The sequence below is a fragment of the Artemia sp. Qi Xiang Cuo genome, chromosome 10 (assembly GCF_049724085.1).
Source record: "Artemia sp. Qi Xiang Cuo chromosome 10, ASM4972408v1, whole genome shotgun sequence".
Classification (NCBI taxonomy): Eukaryota; Metazoa; Arthropoda; class Branchiopoda; order Anostraca; family Artemiidae; genus Artemia; species Artemia sp. Qi Xiang Cuo.
Window position 1 is genome coordinate 19,927,181 of NC_142803.1, and position 18,315 is coordinate 19,945,495.

Genomic DNA, 18,315 nt, shown 5'->3' on the forward strand with positions numbered 1-18,315 from the left:
TCAAAAACTACAAAATGATCATTACAACTAGATTATTTGTTTGAAATTTTGCGTCCCTAAAATTTCTGTGCCCGGGACAAGTGCCTTCTCTGTCCCTTCCCTAAAACCGCCTCTTATCTTGCGACAGTCAAATTTCGCTTTGGACGCAATATTTGATGTCGTCTGGTGGAAAAAACTATTTAAGCGACTATACGGCTCGCTTCTGTTTTGTACCAAAGTTGGGAATTAAAATTTTCTTATGATAAAACAATAGTTTAAATAATTAAAAGCTACTCGTTTATTAATTTTTAAATATACTAGTTGTTTTCTGTTTCAATTATGTATTCCAATCAATCTTTTTCTTTAAGTTGCTCTGGAAAATTTCGCTTTCAACCCGACACACAGGGCTACCCAACTTTCAATACTTATCATTTCTTAGTTTTGAGTTACATCTGAATAGAATTTAGGGTACAGCAAGACAAAGTATGTTTAAGAGGTTATAAAGTGGGAAATTGGATGATGAGTAGATGTGTGGGTATGCAATCATTGGTGGTTCTGGCCTCTAGTGCCTAGGTCAAAATCTTGATTACCACCCCCCCCCCCCCCCGTGTCTCCCAAAAATTTTCAGGCCATATTTTACCAAAGTTTCATTTATTAAATAAATATATATTTAAGTCTGGCCCTTTTTTTTACTTTATATGAGAAAAGGTATGAGAAAAAAGAGAATTTAAATTCAGATTGCTTATAAGTACTGCCAGGTGCACAATCTATTTTAATTTAATTAAAATTGAATTTGAAAAATTAGAAGATGATTATAAATGTTGGATTATTTATTTGCAATTTTGCGCCGCTAATTTTTTTGTCGGGGTAAGCCCCCCCCCCCGCCCCTAAAACCGCCTCTGTATGCAATATAGGCTTTTTAGTAAAACTTAAATATTTTGCATTTTGATACACTAGTGTAGATTGCCGGAAAATTCAAAACATCTAGTGAAGTGCTGCCTTTAGAATTAAGAACACGGTACATTGTAAAGCTCTCTGTTACAATTGTTGTGAAACATTGTCGAAAGCACAGTTTATATAATTATCCAGTATGATCTTTCCCTATCTCGCCCATTATAAAAACCCGGACCAAGGTGCGAGTGCTCCAGAGAACGTTTTTACAGATAGAAACATAGGCGGCATCAGATCTTTTCAAGGGTAGACAAGTCAGACTGCGATCTAACAAATGGAAGTCTGCTATTATGAATACTATATTTTGTTGGTAACGACCAGAAACAGACTAGCCCGCTAAATCAGAAATAGGCGGGAGGAGCATTTCGTTTGTTCCGAGAACGAAGTCCAAAAATGATATGTAATAAACCTACTGGATATTTATGTAAAATGTGGTCGAAAGTAAGAAAATATATATCTGAAAGGATCATCTTCTAAGACACATTGCGATGATGGAATGGACAAAGCTGCGCTTCCTAATCATGAATTTGGCAGCTCAATCCCATGTCTTGCAAGGAAATCAAAAGTATTTATTCTACTTTATAGTTTTTTTCTCGAGGATCTTTCTTACATTGTTTTGAAGATTTTATTCTACAAAAACAATTTTTCAAAAAAAAAAGTAAAGAGCTTCATTAAACGAAAGATGATCAGAAATAAATAAAATAATATTTCAAACGTAATACGGCCAAAAATCACCATCAATAAATAAATGAAGCTCAAAACAAACAGAAATTACAATAAGTAATCAAGTCAAAAATAAAACGGACAAAAACAACTGCAAACACGAGTAGGGCTAGCGCCCCTTGTGTCTTCTAAAGACCTGAATACAAGTTGCCCATTCCTAAAAACAATTTTTATTTCTAGAGCTTTGATGTGCTAATAATGTGATGATAAAAACTGAAATGGTGAGTCATCATTTCTTAGCTTTGAGTCACGTTTGAATAAAATTTAGGGTATAACTAGGCCATTGTGTCGGAATCACCATATTAAAATAGATATTTCTAGGGCTTATCTGTTTCATTCTAGAGCAGAACTTAGAGGTAACCCTCATTTAAGCAAGGCAATAGGTAATGTTGCCCTTTGCTTTCTTGGGGATGGTAAATTTAGGGTATAACTAGGCCATTGTGTTGGAATCATCATATTAAAATAGATATTTCTAGGGCTTATTTGTTTCATTCTAGAGCAGAACTTAGAGGTAACCCTCATTTAAGCAAGGCAGTAGGTAATGTTGCCCTTTGCTTTCTTAGGGATGGTAAATTTAGAGTATAACTAGGCCATTGTGTTAGAATCATCATATTAAAATAGACATTTCTAGGGCTTATCTGTTTCATTCTAGAGCAGAACTTAGAGGTAAGCCTCATTTAAGCAAGGCAATAGGTAATGTTGCCCTTTGCTTTCTTAGGGATGGTAAATTTAGGGTATAACTAGGATAGTGTGTTGGAATCATCATATTAAAATATATATTTCTAGGGCTTATCTGTTTCATTCTAGAGTAGAACATGAGGTGACCCTCATTTAAGGAAGGCAGTAGGTAATGTTGCCCTTTGCTTTCTTAGGGTTGGTAAATTTAGGGTATAACTAGGCCATTGTGTTGGAATCATCATACTAAAATAGATATTTCTAGTGCTTATTTGTTTCATTCTAGAGTAGAACTCAGAGGTGACCCTCATTTAATCAAGGCATTAGGTAATGTTGCCCTTTGCTTTCTTGGGGTTGGTAAATTTAGGGTATAACTAGGCCATTGTGTTGGAATCATCATACTAAAACAGATATTTCAAGGGCTTATCTGTTTCATTCTAGAGCAGAACTCAGAGGTGACCCTCATTTAAGCAAGGCAGTAGGTAATGTTGCCCTTTGCTTTCTTAGGGATGGTAAATTTAGGGTATAACTAGGCCATTGTGTTAGAATCATCATATTAAAACAAATATTTCTAGGGCTTATCTGTTTCATTCTAGAGTAGAACTTAGAGGTGACCCTCATTTAAGCAAGGCATTAGGTAATGTTGCCCTTTGCTTTCTTAGGGATGGTAAATTTAGGGTATAACTAGGCCATTGTGTCGGAATCATCATACTAAAATAGATATTTCTAGGGCTTATCTGTTTCATTCTAGAGCAGAACTTAGAGGTGACCCTCATTTAAGCAAGGCAGTAGGTAATGTTGCCCTTTGCTTTCTTAGGGATGGTAATTTATTAGATGTTTCCCAGTGAAATTATCTACAGATTGGTTCGGGTGCCCGTATTTTGTGGTATTTTAAATTAGGAAATCGAAAAAAAGAACCTCTGGCCTCTACATTTCTGTGACTTCGCGATCTGTCTCACGCTGAATATTGACTTTTTTTTTTTTTTTTTATTAAAAAAATTTTTTGACTTTAAATAGTTATATTGGATAATATGAAATATTGATATTAGTTTTTCCAATCCATTAATTCTAAAAATAGGAATGGTTCTCTTGCTCGACACCCCAAGTTATCATACTTGTTAACAGGTGCTCGTATTCGAAACAGATTGTTTCGACCGACCGTATTTAAAACAGTAAGCCCTAATTACCCCTTCCACAAGTGCTTCCTTGAGTCTAATAATAGCCCTGAGACTTTCTGTGTAGGATCTGGTACTGACATAGCCCAAAGAAAAACTGGACGTCTCGACAAGCTCAGTTGTACGCTCCTCGGTCATCTCAAACTCCTTGGACCTTGAGATGACCTCAGTTAGATGGCCATTTTTTATTGGACGCAGTTTTTATTGAACGCAGTTAGCCCTGACTCCTTACTTCTCAAACTGTTTCTCCTTGTATTGTTTGACGGGTTATGGTGCATGATGGCATGGATGGCTTTTCGTTCCGAGGGCTCTCAACCCGAGTTAGGAACCTTGAGGAACCCCTTAGGAACCTCTTTTCAAATTAACGAAACAACGTAAATTTGTTTAGTTTTTTTTCAATCGTTTTCTGTTCGGACTTTAGATTTACATGCAAAAATATGTCATTTATGTATGGTCGAAATAAAAGCTATTAAAATCTATTTAATGGTTATCTAAGATTGCATTTTCTGCGTTTCGCTAAGTAGAATCTGGTCACTTGTTGAATTTAACTCACAACAGCGAACACATCTTTAAGCAGGGAATCTTTTCAGAACTAAGCCAAATATACCTCTATCCCCTCCCACCTGCTCAGAAAGATTGGCTAAAGTGTTTCTCCATTTCAGGCCCTACCTTCTGAAACGATCTAATACCTCCGCTTCTGAAATGTGCACCAAAGTTAGTAAAGAATCATCGTATGTTTAACCTACTGTCGAAATATGTTTATTTTTCAACCCAAATCATACTCAAGAATGCTATTGATGTTCCCTAAAGAGCAAGGCCATTGGCGGTCACCCACTCTGTGTATATATCAATAGGGCCCTAACAATCCTGAAATTTTGAGCATTAGTTAAATTTTTTATTTTTTTGCAGATAATAATGGAGACGCAACAAGCAAGACAAACGTTAGCCGATATAGAAGCGCGCCATGCAGATATTATGAAGTTAGAAAATTCTATACGAGATTTGCATGATATGTTTATCGATTTGGCCATGTTAGTTGATCAGGTATGCTGTGGTAGTTCTACCATCTCATTCTCCTATCATGCCTGGTATCTCACTTTGATATGACTCATTGGGAGATAGTAAAGAGTGATGCGAAGGTTGTCCTGTGAAAAATTTCGGGCTCAAAATGCACGTTATTTGTCTGATATAGCGTGTTGTGGTTTTGATTTAATTTGCACATACAATCTCATGGGGCTTTTAATGAGCTCATAGAATGAGCTATTCTAAAAAGCAAAGAAAAATGAAATGGATTGCACCGTTTTTTTTTTTACTACGTAAAATTTAAATGAAATTTGAAAAAGCAATAAAATATTCAGAAAAAGAACCTCTCATTCTCGTAACATTCCTCGTATCTCACTTTACTATTACTCATTAGGAGAGAGTAAAGACTGATTCGAAGGATCGTAGGAAAATTTGGGGCTCTGTTTTGGACAAATCTTTATATAGTTGATTATAAATAACCCCTAGTAGCATTTTCATTTGGTGTTTCTTCATATTAATTAAAAAAAAATTCCGAAAAATAATCTTTTCAAAGAAAAGTAAAGGCCATTTTAAACTTAAGAACAGTATATATGAAGAAATTTTAAAATTCAAAATAAAAACGACCAGAAATAACTATTAAAGAATAAATGAAATCCAAAACGAACATAAATAAAATAAACAATCATAGCAAAAAACATACAAAAATTAATAATATAAATGAATAAACAGATTTTAAAGTTAGTAATGCTTAGTTTGACTATGAAAACCTAGCTTAAAACGAAAAAAAATAGTTTTCTATTGAAGTATAAATAAAACTTAAAACGAATAGAAAGTAAATAAACAATCAATGCAAACAAACATACAATATATATTAATGTAAATGAATACATAAATCTTAAAACGAGTTAAGCTTAAATTCAATATTCAAATCAAGTTTGAATCGAATAAAAATAACTACAAACAAGAGTTTGGGTATCGCCTCACTGCAGAAGCCTAAAACCTACTGCGTCATTGGCGCCTTACTGAAAACCATATGAGTCTTGAACAGTCTTGGAAAGTATAAACAAAATCAAATTCAATGTTAGATATATAAGGATATTAATCGTTGAAAGACCCATCAGTTCAAGATTTTTTTTTTCACTGCAATTTTTATTTTCATTTTCAATGCTGTAAGAACTGGAAAAGAATAAATTTGTAATATAAGAGTAATTCGTTTTCAGTGAAGCGCCAATGACGCAGAAGGCTTTAGGTTTTTCCAGTTAAGGAAGGGGGCAGTATCCAAATTTTGTTTGTAGTTAAGCTATATTTGTCTTGGCCAATCTTGGAAAGAACTAATAAATTAAACTGAATATTTGATGTATAATGATATTAATTGCTGAAAGCTCATCAGTTCAAAATTTTACTGTAATTTTAATATTTATTTCCAATATTAAGTACAAAAGAAAACATTTATAATATAATTCGTTTTCAGTAAAGCGCCAATGACGCAGCAGGTTTTAGGCTTCTGCAGTAAGGCGATACCCAAACTCTTGTTTGTAGTTATTTTTATTCGATTCAAACTTGAGCTGCATATTCAATTTAAGTTTCACTCGTTTTAAGATTTATGTATTCATTTACATTAATATATATTGTATATTTGTTCGCATTGATTGTTTATTTAATTTCTGTTCGTTTTAAGTTTCATTTATACTTTAATAGCAAACTATTTTTTTTCGTGTTAGGCTTAATTTTTATATTAAATCCAAGCATTACTATCTTAAAAATCTATTGTTTCAATTATATTAGTACTTGTTGTATGTTTTTTGCTATGATTGTTTATTTAATTTATGTTCGTTTTGGGTTTTATTTATTCTTTAATAATATTTTCTGGTCGTTTTTAGTTTGAATTTTAACAGGTGCTCGTATATCCTGAGCTTAAGTTTAAAATGGCCTTTACTTTTATTTGAAAAAATTATTTTTAGGAAAGTTTTTTTTTTAATTAATTTTTGTTCGTTTCTGATGGCGAAAAGTTTCAATTTTTTAGTGGTTGGGGGGGGGTTGCTTACTGTCCGATTATTATTTACTTTGAAAAACGGATCTAGAACTTTCAATTTAATTCGAATGAGGCTTTTTTCAAAGTCTATACGATTACCTCTTTGATAAAAACTTTATATATGAACAATAGACAGTTTGCATAACTTCTGGACAGCGATTGGCAACAATGAATGGATTGAAAAAATAGCTCCAGTAAGGGTGTTTTGACCATTTCACTTGCTGACACAAAGGGATCACGACTGTTTGGAATTGACCTTAATAGGATTTTGTGAGCCAAAGCAATTTTGCATCTATCACAGAGTATGTATTTTAACCTTATAATTGGATAATTATAATAGATTTACAATGTGTTCTTCCCATACAAAACTTTACCTTATTAAAGTCTTTGGGGTGGGGGCAGAGTAGTTGGCAGAAGGAAGAAAACTGTCGCATCGACAGTAGGAGTGGGGGCGTGGGAGGTTGGAGACTCGTCCAATATGGGGCGGAACTTCGCTTATCTCCTCCGTTCCCGATTTAGGAGATTAGACAGAATCATTGGGCTTTAGAATGTTGGGCCGTTTGAGTTGTGAAAGACGTTAAAATACTCAAAAATACTTTATATTGTTTCAGTTATTGCAGGATTGATTTCATAGATTGTGGAATGGTGAGCCCCATGGCCCATCATTTGGGTGAGCCTCAACTCATCATATGCAATTTTGATTAATTGTTCAGTGTTATGTGCATATATTATTCTATATATGTTATTTTGAATTATAATTTTATCGCATTACGTTCATTTTTAAGGCTTGAGATAAAAACTGAAACCTTAGCGGAGGCAGTGGTGGGGGGAAGTCTCCCCCCTCACATGCATAATTGAGCAGCCACAGAGAAAGTAAAACAAATGAAATTAATCTGTCTTTGAAAATGTCTTTTTTCAAAAGACGCAAACAAAATCGTCTAAAGGAACATGAAGTGCTATCTCTGACATTTCCGTTGATTCTTTATTCCCGTTACTTTCAGATGTAAAATTTAGAATATTATCGAATGGATTTAGTCGTCCCCTCCCTGAATAATCCACATTTGGCAAACCCACCCCTGGGAAATTCCTCCCCCCTCAAAGAACATTTTCTTTTCCTGCTGATAAGTCCTCCGGGTTAAATTCCACCCAGCAGAAATTTCCCAGCCGTGGAATATGCTCCCCAAACATATTCCCCTCAGATAATTTTGGATATTCGTAAAAATGGAAGCTGAAATTTCTACTCAACTTTTTAGGTCAGAAGCAATGCTATAGCGTTACCTAAGTAAAGAGCCATAACGGTTCAATGGATTAATACTTATTTATTTTTCTAGGGACACTTTATGTGGAAGAGGTGGTTGCATAAACTTTGAAACGAGGTTCATTGAATTTCAATTAAAATTTATAGTTTTATTAAAAAAGGGGTAGACCTCGGATCGTTTAGGGGGGGGGCGCAACATAGGGTATTCGGATAAACTTGAGTGTGGCAAAAATTTAATTGGAGCAAATGTGTGGTAGTTAATTAAATTACACTTATTTAGACTACGTTAGGGGGGGGCGCCCCCTCTCGTCCCTCCCCTGGATCCGCCACTGCCTTACACTCTCTGTTTCTTTCCTTGTTAGGGAGAGAGCAGATGTCTTAATAGAGCAGATGTGTTAATACCAAAACATTCTAACTCTCATTGGGCCTTCAGGTATAAACAGAATTTGTTCAAAGGGAGGGGTGGGGAAAAAGGGCGTGGGGCGGTATTTGCCCTTCGATCAATTTTTACTCTTAAGGGGTAGACTAAAACTTCCCATGTCCAATCAACTGAGCCCTCTCTGAAGGTTATACGAGAATCCCTTCCTGCTCCAGGGACCTGGGGGGTTTTGTCGACGCCAGAGTTTTGTTACTTAACCTTTCAACTATTTTTAACAATATTTTTATATGATGCATCTAGGGTGTAGAGGAGGGGGGGCTAGTTGCCCTCCAATCTCTTTTGATTCTTATAAATTGAACAAGAACTTTCAATTTCCAATCAATTGGGCCCTCTCTAAAGTTTATACGAGTATCCCTTCCATAAAAAGTAATATGAAGCATTCGGAGGATTCTTAAATTACAACCCTTGCCCTGAGGGCTGTGGGGGAGTTTTCATCCTCAAAGGCCTAATTTCCAGACCTTAAACCTACGTTTAATAAAATGGCTGTCTCAAAATTTTGATTGGATGTGTTTAGGGAAAAGGTGGGCGTGAGAGGGGGGCTAGTTGCACGCCAATCACTTTAGACTATTAAAAAGGGCATTAGTCCTTTAAATTTCCAATCGAATGAGGCTTTTTTAAAGTTTCTACGACAAAGCCTTCTATAAAAACATTATATGCCCCCAGGGTATAACTTAAAACCCCATACCTTGGGGGTTGTGGGGGAGTGTCCTCCCCAAAACATATTTTCTATCTGAAAATAAACTACAGTGAAGAAAATGGCTATCTCAAAATTTTTATTGGATGTGTTTGGGGGAATGATGGGCGTAAGGGGGTCTAGGTGCCCGCCAAACACCTTAGACTATTACAAAGGGCACTAACCATTTGAATTTACTATCGAATGAACCTTTTTTGAAGTTTTTACGACAACACCTTCTACAAAAACCTTATATGCCCCCAGGGCATAATTTAAAACCCTTGCCTTAAGGGTTGATGGGGAGTGTCCTCCTCAAAAACATATTTATAAGTGAAAATCAACCACGCTGAACAAAATGACTATCTCAAAATTTTGATTGGATGTGTTTGGGGGAATGATGGGCGAGGGGGGGGGGCTAGTTGCACTCCAATCACTTTCGACTATTAAAATGGGCACTAGAACTCTGGATTTCCAATCGAATGAACCCTCTTTGAAGCGTCTACCGCGACCCCTTTCATATCAAGTGCCTCTGGGGAAAAAAAAATAATAATAAAACATTGGAGCCGTATGGCCTTTACTATAGGCAACGCTACAGCGTTGCCTCTGATTAACTTTATGATTTTACTTAATAGAGCTAGCTGAGCTGCTTTTTTTTTCTCCTCTCTGTCTCATAGACGGGGCGTGTATGTCCGGTCTAACTGGTCTCTCACCGGTTAGACCGGATCTGCTCCAGAATACAGTCGCTTCTGTGGGTGCAAACCAAACTTCAAAATAATTTTTTTTTAATTGGGGTCTAACTGGCCCTGTCTATATACCCTGTAAAATAAATGCGTGTTGTGTTTGTGGTATAGCCTGCAGTGGTTTTGATTTGCCATTCACCTCCTGAAATGTGAATAATTATATAAAAAGGCTTGCATTTTGGTCATTTAATGGATAAAATACTTCGGTGGGACTTGTTCAAAGGTTAACTCCCCCTCCCCTCCCCCTGTTTCTGATCAAAGTACAGAGTGCAGTCATCAGAAGATATCTTTGGGTCATCGTCATTATCATTCATTATCAATAAAATTGTTTCTTCTCAATCTTGCATACTTTTTTATGTGTATATTTTGCGTATGTGTCTGAACGTTTTCCGTTACGTTTATATATTTTTGAATTAGTCTAATTATATTGCTTAAATATTTTACTACCACCGATTTCGTGGGCTTGGTACAAGTGTCGTGTTTGCCATATACAGTAAAATGACGCATTTAAGTGTTAACGGTATTTTAAGGTCTTCTAGAGGCTACCAGTTATACTGTTCAAAGAGTATTGCATACTGACAAAGAGAGAGAGAGAGAGAGAGAGAGAGAAAGAGAAATACAGAGAGAGAAAGAGAAAGAGAGAGTACTTTTTTAAAGTAAAATCATAAAAGACGGTAAGCCGAATGGCCAGTGTGGCTAAATCTTTAATACAGTGTTATAAGCTATAAATTGTGTGAAGAATATGGAAGCCCCTACTATCATTGAAATTAAAATTACATTCAAAAAAATGTCAGGGGCTAACAAAATTTAATATTTTGATTGACATTTTCAAATTTTTCAAGTGGATGAGAGTTTTTCGAAAAAAAAATCTTTGAGTAAAATGCCCCTATCCCCATTTCTTCTGTGCAACAGGGTTTCGTCCGTTTACCATGAAAACAATTCTGAAACAAATCACGTGCCTATGAAATCACTTATCCATTGTGGATAGTTATAGAAGAGAGTTATAGAAGATAAGTTAAATCTATAGAAGATAAGTTATAGATAGTTATAGAAGATAAGTTAGATAAGTTAAATAAGTTATAGAAGATAGTTAAATCACGTGCCTATGAAATCACTTGTCCATTGTGGATAGTTATAGAAGTCGGTATCTCCCACTTGCCAGTGTGTATTTCCTCCAATCACTGGGGATTAAATTTCTACCGGTCCCTTTCAACCATTAAAAAAGATATCGGTTTATTCCATTTCAATCGAGCGAAGAGTCTCCGTGGATTTCGTAACAACTTCTTTAATACAAAGTTTCCTGGTCTAAACAACAACAACAACAAAAAAATAATGTTTTGTACACATGCGGATCTTTACTAGAAAAATGTCAAGCCTCCAATTACTTTCGACAATTACAACGGGCATTAGGCCTTTTGATTTCAAATCGAATGAGACTGTTTTGAGTTTCTTTGACAGCACTTCCTATAAGCACCTGATATGCCTACTTACCAGTGTGTAAAGGTCCTAGATGTTATCCTTACTGACTAATTTTTCGTCTTAGACTGCTCAGAATATGTAAAATACACAAACAATCTTCATTAATAACTAAAATTATATTTTAATTCTAAATTTCATAAGAAAATATCTGAAATAAGAACGTAACAGCAAGTCTGATTGCCTGTTCCTACATCTCTTGGATACGCAGTGATAAACCGTAAAAACTCACCGAACAATAGTGCCACTTTTGTGAAATTTTGCTGTATGAAAAACGGTGCTAAACAAAACAACGTTACAACGCTCCAAACAGAATGCTACAGGAAAACGGCTGAAAAGAGAAGCGTTTTATTCGATCTTATAAGATACGAGATTAAGTGAAGATAGTGTTGGTTTGATCTAATATTCCATACCAAATCACTAAAACCTCCAAAAAAAAAATAATTCTTGCTGAGCCCCAGAGCCCAGTGCAGGGTTGCCAACATCTAAGTTTATATACCTAAATATTGATTTTATATTCATACATCGATTATGCCTGTACATTGTTTTAAGCATCAATCTATACTTAAACATCGATGCAGATGTAATTAACGTGAGTAATCTCCTGAGTTTATAAATAAACACTTTGGCAAGAATTTGTATGGAGAAAGTGTCAGATTTGTCAAAATAGGCAAACTACTTGAACTTTTATTGGAAAATATGTCCAAAATTTTAAACGCTTTACCATTTTGTACCTTTAGATTTACCCCCCCCCCCCCCAATAACTAGTTTTAACATAGTTAATCTATATGAATGGCCACATAAGATTGTTTTATTTTAGTTCTATGCTAAAGTATTTTCATTTAAAGCCCTATATTGGTAGATTGTATAGCCCTAATATAGCTATTTTCTTTTTTTTATTTTTTTACACACTTATTAGTCTTGCTATCTTACTTGCGTAACAGTAGCTAATCTGAAAATGACCAAGTCTTAAAAACAACTTTGGGAGTGATCCGGATCCACTGGTTCTCTACAAGGGGCTCTACATTAAGAAGGTCGTCGTAAGCGTTAAAATTCGCATGTTGGATTATCTATTCATTGCTGCAAGGCGGCTTTTTTGAAGAGGGAGGGGGAGGAAATCGGCCGGATGACTGCCTGGGGGAAGGAGTAGCAAGTTGATCTTGTTAGGGGGGGATAATAAACACGAAAATCTGCATTTTTAGCCACCATGCTTCAATATCTGGAGAAGGAGAGGGTTATATAACCCACACCCAAGGAATCTAATAGGCTAGTTTTCGAGGTCTTGTCCACTATCACTTGAGGCAACGGAGTAACTGTTTGCGTGAAAAAGAAATAAAGGCTAAAAATGAATGAAGCTTATTTATGTGATGACAGGGCTAAACCAAAAAACCGTAGACATAGATAAATTAAGTGCCCGAAATGTTTTTCTACAAAATTTATAGCTTAAAGTAGTTCCATAGCTGTATGTAGATTCATTTTTCCTGTTTGAAGGGGGAGGAGCGAGTTTTGTGATTTTTTTTCTGGGGTAGGTGTTGGTCGGAGGATTCTCCTGGGGAGGGGAGAACACAGAAACGCGTATTCCTTGGAACACGCCTTCTTCGCCTTAAGGAATACAATGGGATGTTTTAAGGGTGACCACTCTCAATTTAATAATAATAAAACAACGTTTAAACGAAGGTTAGACCCAAATAAAGCCTAGATGTGTAATGTTAAGGCTGCAAAACACCATGGATGTAGATAAATTTATTCAAATATTTGCCTGTATGAAGTCTGTGTCACCAGGGTTGCCACCACGGTTAGTTCCTAGGGTGCTACAATTGTCCAAATTTGCGTGCTACACTACGATTTATGGTGCTACAATCAAAGAAAATTTTGCGTGTGTCGACACGGATATGGTTCGTTTAAGTGCGGCCGTACGTAGATTAGTTATTAAGTCAGTTTTTAATCTGTTTTAATGTAGAAAAATGAAAATGTATCCATAAAAGTTGTAGCTGATCAGAGGGCTGGATGAGAAAAATGCACGTGCACACGCATATTCCGTATTTAAATGCATTTAGATTATTGTCATGCATAAAGAATGTTCTGATGCATATCTTGATCTGAGACATATCATTTAATTGCATTTTATGTGTCTATATTTTCAATTTTGTCATATAAGAGAAAAAGTGCTACATTCAGTGTAGTCCTTGCTACACTGCTACACGTGATGAAATAATGCTAAAATAGCACTTTCGTGCTATATGTGGCAACCCTGTGCGTCACACAATGAATTGAAAATGTTTGCTGTTAATTTAATGTCTTTATATATTTTTAAGGGTGAAATGATCGACCGTATAGAATACAACGTTGAGCATGCCCAAGACTACGTTCAAACAGCAACACAAGATACAAAAAAGGCGTTGAAATATCAGTCCAAAGCAAGAAAGGTATTTATTTTTGTTGTAATTAGAATATAGACTATTAGATATTTCCTTATATGCATAAAAGAGGGAGATAAAATTCTATCAAACCTTCAGTATCCTACAAGATGATATAATACCAGTAGGTTGACGAGTCCAGGTGCCCATGGACCGTTGGTTTTTTTTTTTTTTTTCAAAGCAGAAAGTGCCGGTGACTGAACATTATAAAGTGTTCATAATCGCTAAAATGTAGCGTTTTTGAGATGTGCTAATATAAGTTGAATTTCCAAAGTTTTAAAAGTATAACAGTTATTGCATCCTCTTTCACTGACTAACAGGGTTACGTAGCCTATATATACGTAGCCTATATATAGTAGATACCTCTTAAAATGTGAGATACCCCATTTAATGGGAAAACCGAAGTATTCAAGATTTGATAAATACAGGTTTATTTGCGCACATTTTATTAAACTGTAGAAACTAGTTTTTTTCTTTTATTTATTTTCAGAAGTATTAAAAATGAAATTTTGTTTTTGCAACGAGTGTTGAAGTGGAGGCGGGTAAAATTTAAAAAAAAAAAAAAAAAAAAAAAATAAGGTGTGCATACATCAGGTGCTATGTCAAAATCCTAATTCGCGTTCAAAAATGTTAAAAATTTAGCAAAACAACGAAGATGAACTATGCTTTTAGGTGACGTATTATAATCCAGTTCACCAAGAATTGAAAGACTTGATAATCTGAATAGCGGTAAGATTTTGTTTCGCGATAAATCAAATGAGGAATAATCGTAATTAGGACTGCGTGTAGACGAATAATATTATCTCAAAGAGCAAATTTTGGGGATGATCACTTGTAGAGCTAGAGATGCTGGAACATTGGGGCCTCCCTACAAGTGCCAAGCCCGCTACAAGATTCTGCCTCGCTTTCTTGTTCATTTTAAAAAATTAAATGTTAGATACGCCCTTTTCTTTATTGCCTTCGAAGTTAGATCCTGCTGTGTCTTTTGAGGCCCCAGGACGTCTAAGAAGAGTTTGCAATTGTTTCTGAAGAGTTTGGCTGTGATAATACTTTCCCCCTCCGACTGTAGAGTGGCAAGAAACTTTCTTAGGTCGTGGTACGTACGACGGAGGTAAATTCAGGTCTTCCTATCCGGCGGATGAGGAAAGCTTCACTCGTAGAACTGGGAGCCCACTTCATTGTTCGAAATTTGTCCAACCTATAAAAGTTATTGAGATCAAGAATAAAAAAATCACATTGCTTGGTAATTATATTTTTGTAGAGGGACTACAGCCCCCCTCTCTATACTTTTAAGAGCTATACCTACGAATAAGACTAAAAGTAGATGACTAATCATAAGATAAAAGTACTTTCATCCACTGTTGCCACTTGTGACAGAACTAGGCTAATCATGCTTCCTTCCCCCTAGAGTTGAAGAGTTAATAAAATTGTGTAAAAAAAAGGATAAATTCCCGAGTTGGCTCACGTCGCCCTTCCCTAAACAAAGTTGAAATACTTTCATCTTTTGCTTGTGCTTAAGATTGTATTATTCATCTTTACTTCGAAAGCGTGGGATGAAAATTACACTCTTCAACGTTGAAAACAGCTCGGTTTTTGCATAAGTTATGATAGTGGAGTTTATCAAATTCTTCTATTCAACTTATCACATTTGCATATCGCATGTAAGTAGTCAGGTAAAGCATAAAGATTAAAAGAGAAACAACTAAATAGCTGTCTATCATAAATAGGTGGTATTTAAATAAATACAAGTAATCATGAATAAAACTATAGGTGGGATGTAAAACTGTAGCCAACATTTGTGGAGGAGTTCCGGACTGTTTTTTTTTTTGGGGGGGGGTCTTGTCACTCAGAAGGATGACCGACCTGTCAGCTCCATCTTACCATTTAAATGAATACTTTATTTTTATCTCCCTTTTTTCGAATGTGTCATGTTAGGCTATTTTATCGTACTTTTTAATTTTGATAGCTAGTTTTTATTCAGTTTTTAGTTTGCTAGTTTGTAGCGTACTGCAGCTTCAGTTCAGTTCGAAGTTTTATTTTTTGGCAGACAAGTCTTCTTTGGCTATATGCTTGGTAGAAGGTCGGCAACCCACAATTCCATGTTTTTTTGTTGTTTTTTTTTGTGAGTATTTTTTGCATACAAAGATTATTCCCCTGTTTGAAATGTTGAAAATTTTGACATTTCTTTGACATTTTTCTTTCTTTGACATTTCTAAATTTTCCTGCTAAATCTGTACAGTAGTGCTTTTTATTTTTCTATATCTCATGGGGTTTTTTTTTATGAAAAGATAAAAAGACCATATCAAGTGGCAAAGTATCCAAGTCAAAATAAAGTTTTCATCCGTAATTTTTTTTTCATGTTTTAGAACCGTAATTACGAGTAGCAATATATATATATATATATATATATATATATATATATATATATATATATATATATATATATATATATATATATATATATATATCATAATATATTTTAGGCCTGGATGTTTTTATTTACCTGAATTGGTCTTCTGGATCAATGTTTTTTGCTGGGTGTCTGTTTGTGAAGAGATTTTTCCTAGAAAAGATTCTTTCCCCTGAATATCCATGTCCTTTTTGCGGAAATGTGGTTAAGACGATATCTTGAACTAATTTGGACTCCTAATTAATTAATTTGAATTGCTTAATTAATTTGGACTCCTCTACGTGGATAGCCAATTCTTATAAATGCCCTCTTCAGTGTTGTGGACTTGTAGACCTGGATACTCGTATCTCTAATAGTGGATGGCATTGTGTGATCGTTCTTAGTCGATATTGACATTTGTCGACTAATTTCTGATACCGATAGATAATCTAGTGTATTACCACCATATATAATGGCTAAATATCATTTAGCAAAAAGTAAAATGAACTTAATTTCTATTTTTTTTTTAATTTCTGGTAATTTTCTGTACTAGGTGTCAGGCTTGTGGCACTGTGGACTACCAAATAAGGTTTAAATGCCAAAATACCTATTCATTTCGATCTTGCTTGTACCCAAAGGGGGGAAGGAGGGTCCGTAATTTTGTATCTCAAGGTTTGGACATTTTGCAATTGTTTCTTTAGTTATATATATATATATATATATATATATATATATATATATATATATATATATATATATATATATATATATATATATATATAAAATCGTCTATACGTGCCTGATCTGAGTCTTCATATTTCTAGAGCTTTTCCTGGGGGGGGGGGGCTTATCTATTTTGGATTGGGGTTGAGGGGCAGTTATTGTAGTACTGGTGAGATTCCCTTACTTGAGTGTGCAAACCAAATCTTTAACCGACTAGCGGGGTACATGATAGGTGAGGCGTGTCTTTCGCAGGGGAATCCAAGGTAGTGAAATATTAGAGCTCAGTCTCAATAAAGAATTATAGAGATGTTATCGTGGAATATCTGAAATTGGTGACTGTCGACATGAATTATAGAGATTGGTGATAAAGAATTATAGAGATGTTATCGCGGACTGTCTGAAATTGGTGAATGTCGACGGTCACAGGTGAATGTCCGAAATATATTCTTTTTTCTCCTTGGGTTTAGTCAGTGTTGCCAGTCAACTTTTTCAGTTTTCTGCAAGGTTTGATGGTGACAGGTTAGGTTAGGTTTTCAACCCGCTTCTGAGATTTATAACCTAAGCTAACCTAACCTGATTTTAAATTTTACTATCTAAGCTTGCATAAGACTGAAAAAGCTGATTCGCAAAGCAAATTGAATCTAAGCAGAGAAAAACGAATTTCGGACATTCACCGGTGAATGTCGACATTAACCAGATTTTGGACATTCACAGTAACAGAGATACTACTTAGGAAAGTCGAAATGCGGTACAATTTTATACACATTTGAGAGCAGATTTTGACATTCATCAGGTAATTTGCACAAATAACTTGTGTACTAGAGGGGGGGATCGAATCTTATACTACTACTACTAGCAACTCCCCGCAGGGCCAAGCTGCCTGAGGCCAGCACAGCTACGCACGCTCCTTTTTCATCCCAATCTGTTCACAGCCTCCCTCTTCCATTAAACCCTCCTAGGAAGTTCCCATTTTCCTTAAATATTTCCTTACGACTTCTTCCCAACCGAGGAGTGGCTCATAGCTGTATTCATGTATTACCAGGATCCGTCTCCAATTAAAATTTTTTCTGGAGTTGGACTGTCGGTCAGAATAATCAATACGGAACTCTTCTTTGGACCTCCTCCCCCCCCCCTCAGTGCAGATATCAAGCAACAAACAGACACACCATTGTTCGGCTAGTAGGTATGCAGTTTTAGGTACCACTGTGGTTGACGCCGATCAGCTACAATTGGGGTCAGAGATCCTCTCGGTGGAACATGAACGTGATAGGTATCGCAATGTACTTGCCCTACACCCTGCTGGGATATATATATATATATATATATATATATATATATATATATATATATATATATATATTATTATATATATATATATATATAATATATATATATATATATATATATATATATATATATATATATATATATATATATATATAATTATTAATATATATTATATAATATATAAATTAAGCATTTAATCATTTGTCATTCCTTCTCTTGTAAAGTAATGCTGTTTTAGAGAATTCTGATGTGTTATATGAGCTAGCTGCCCACACATCTGATAAATATCAAAACTTAACGGATGTTAATTGATGATGACACACCGACTCATGCTACGCCATATAAAAGCTTTTAA

At 35.2% G+C, this 18,315-nt stretch overlaps 1 protein-coding gene across 1 annotated transcript in view; it reads left to right on the forward strand.

The window, feature by feature from the left end:
* Syx1A (Syntaxin 1A) overlaps nt 1-18,315 on the forward strand; it is a 218,129-nt gene that overhangs the window by 80,899 nt on the left and 118,915 nt on the right. The window contains exons 6-7 of the mRNA XM_089095302.1: nt 4,413-4,547; nt 13,460-13,570. Coding sequence (XP_088951428.1) covers nt 4,413-4,547; nt 13,460-13,570 — 246 coding nt within the window. The remainder of the gene's footprint in view (nt 1-4,412; nt 4,548-13,459; nt 13,571-18,315) is intronic.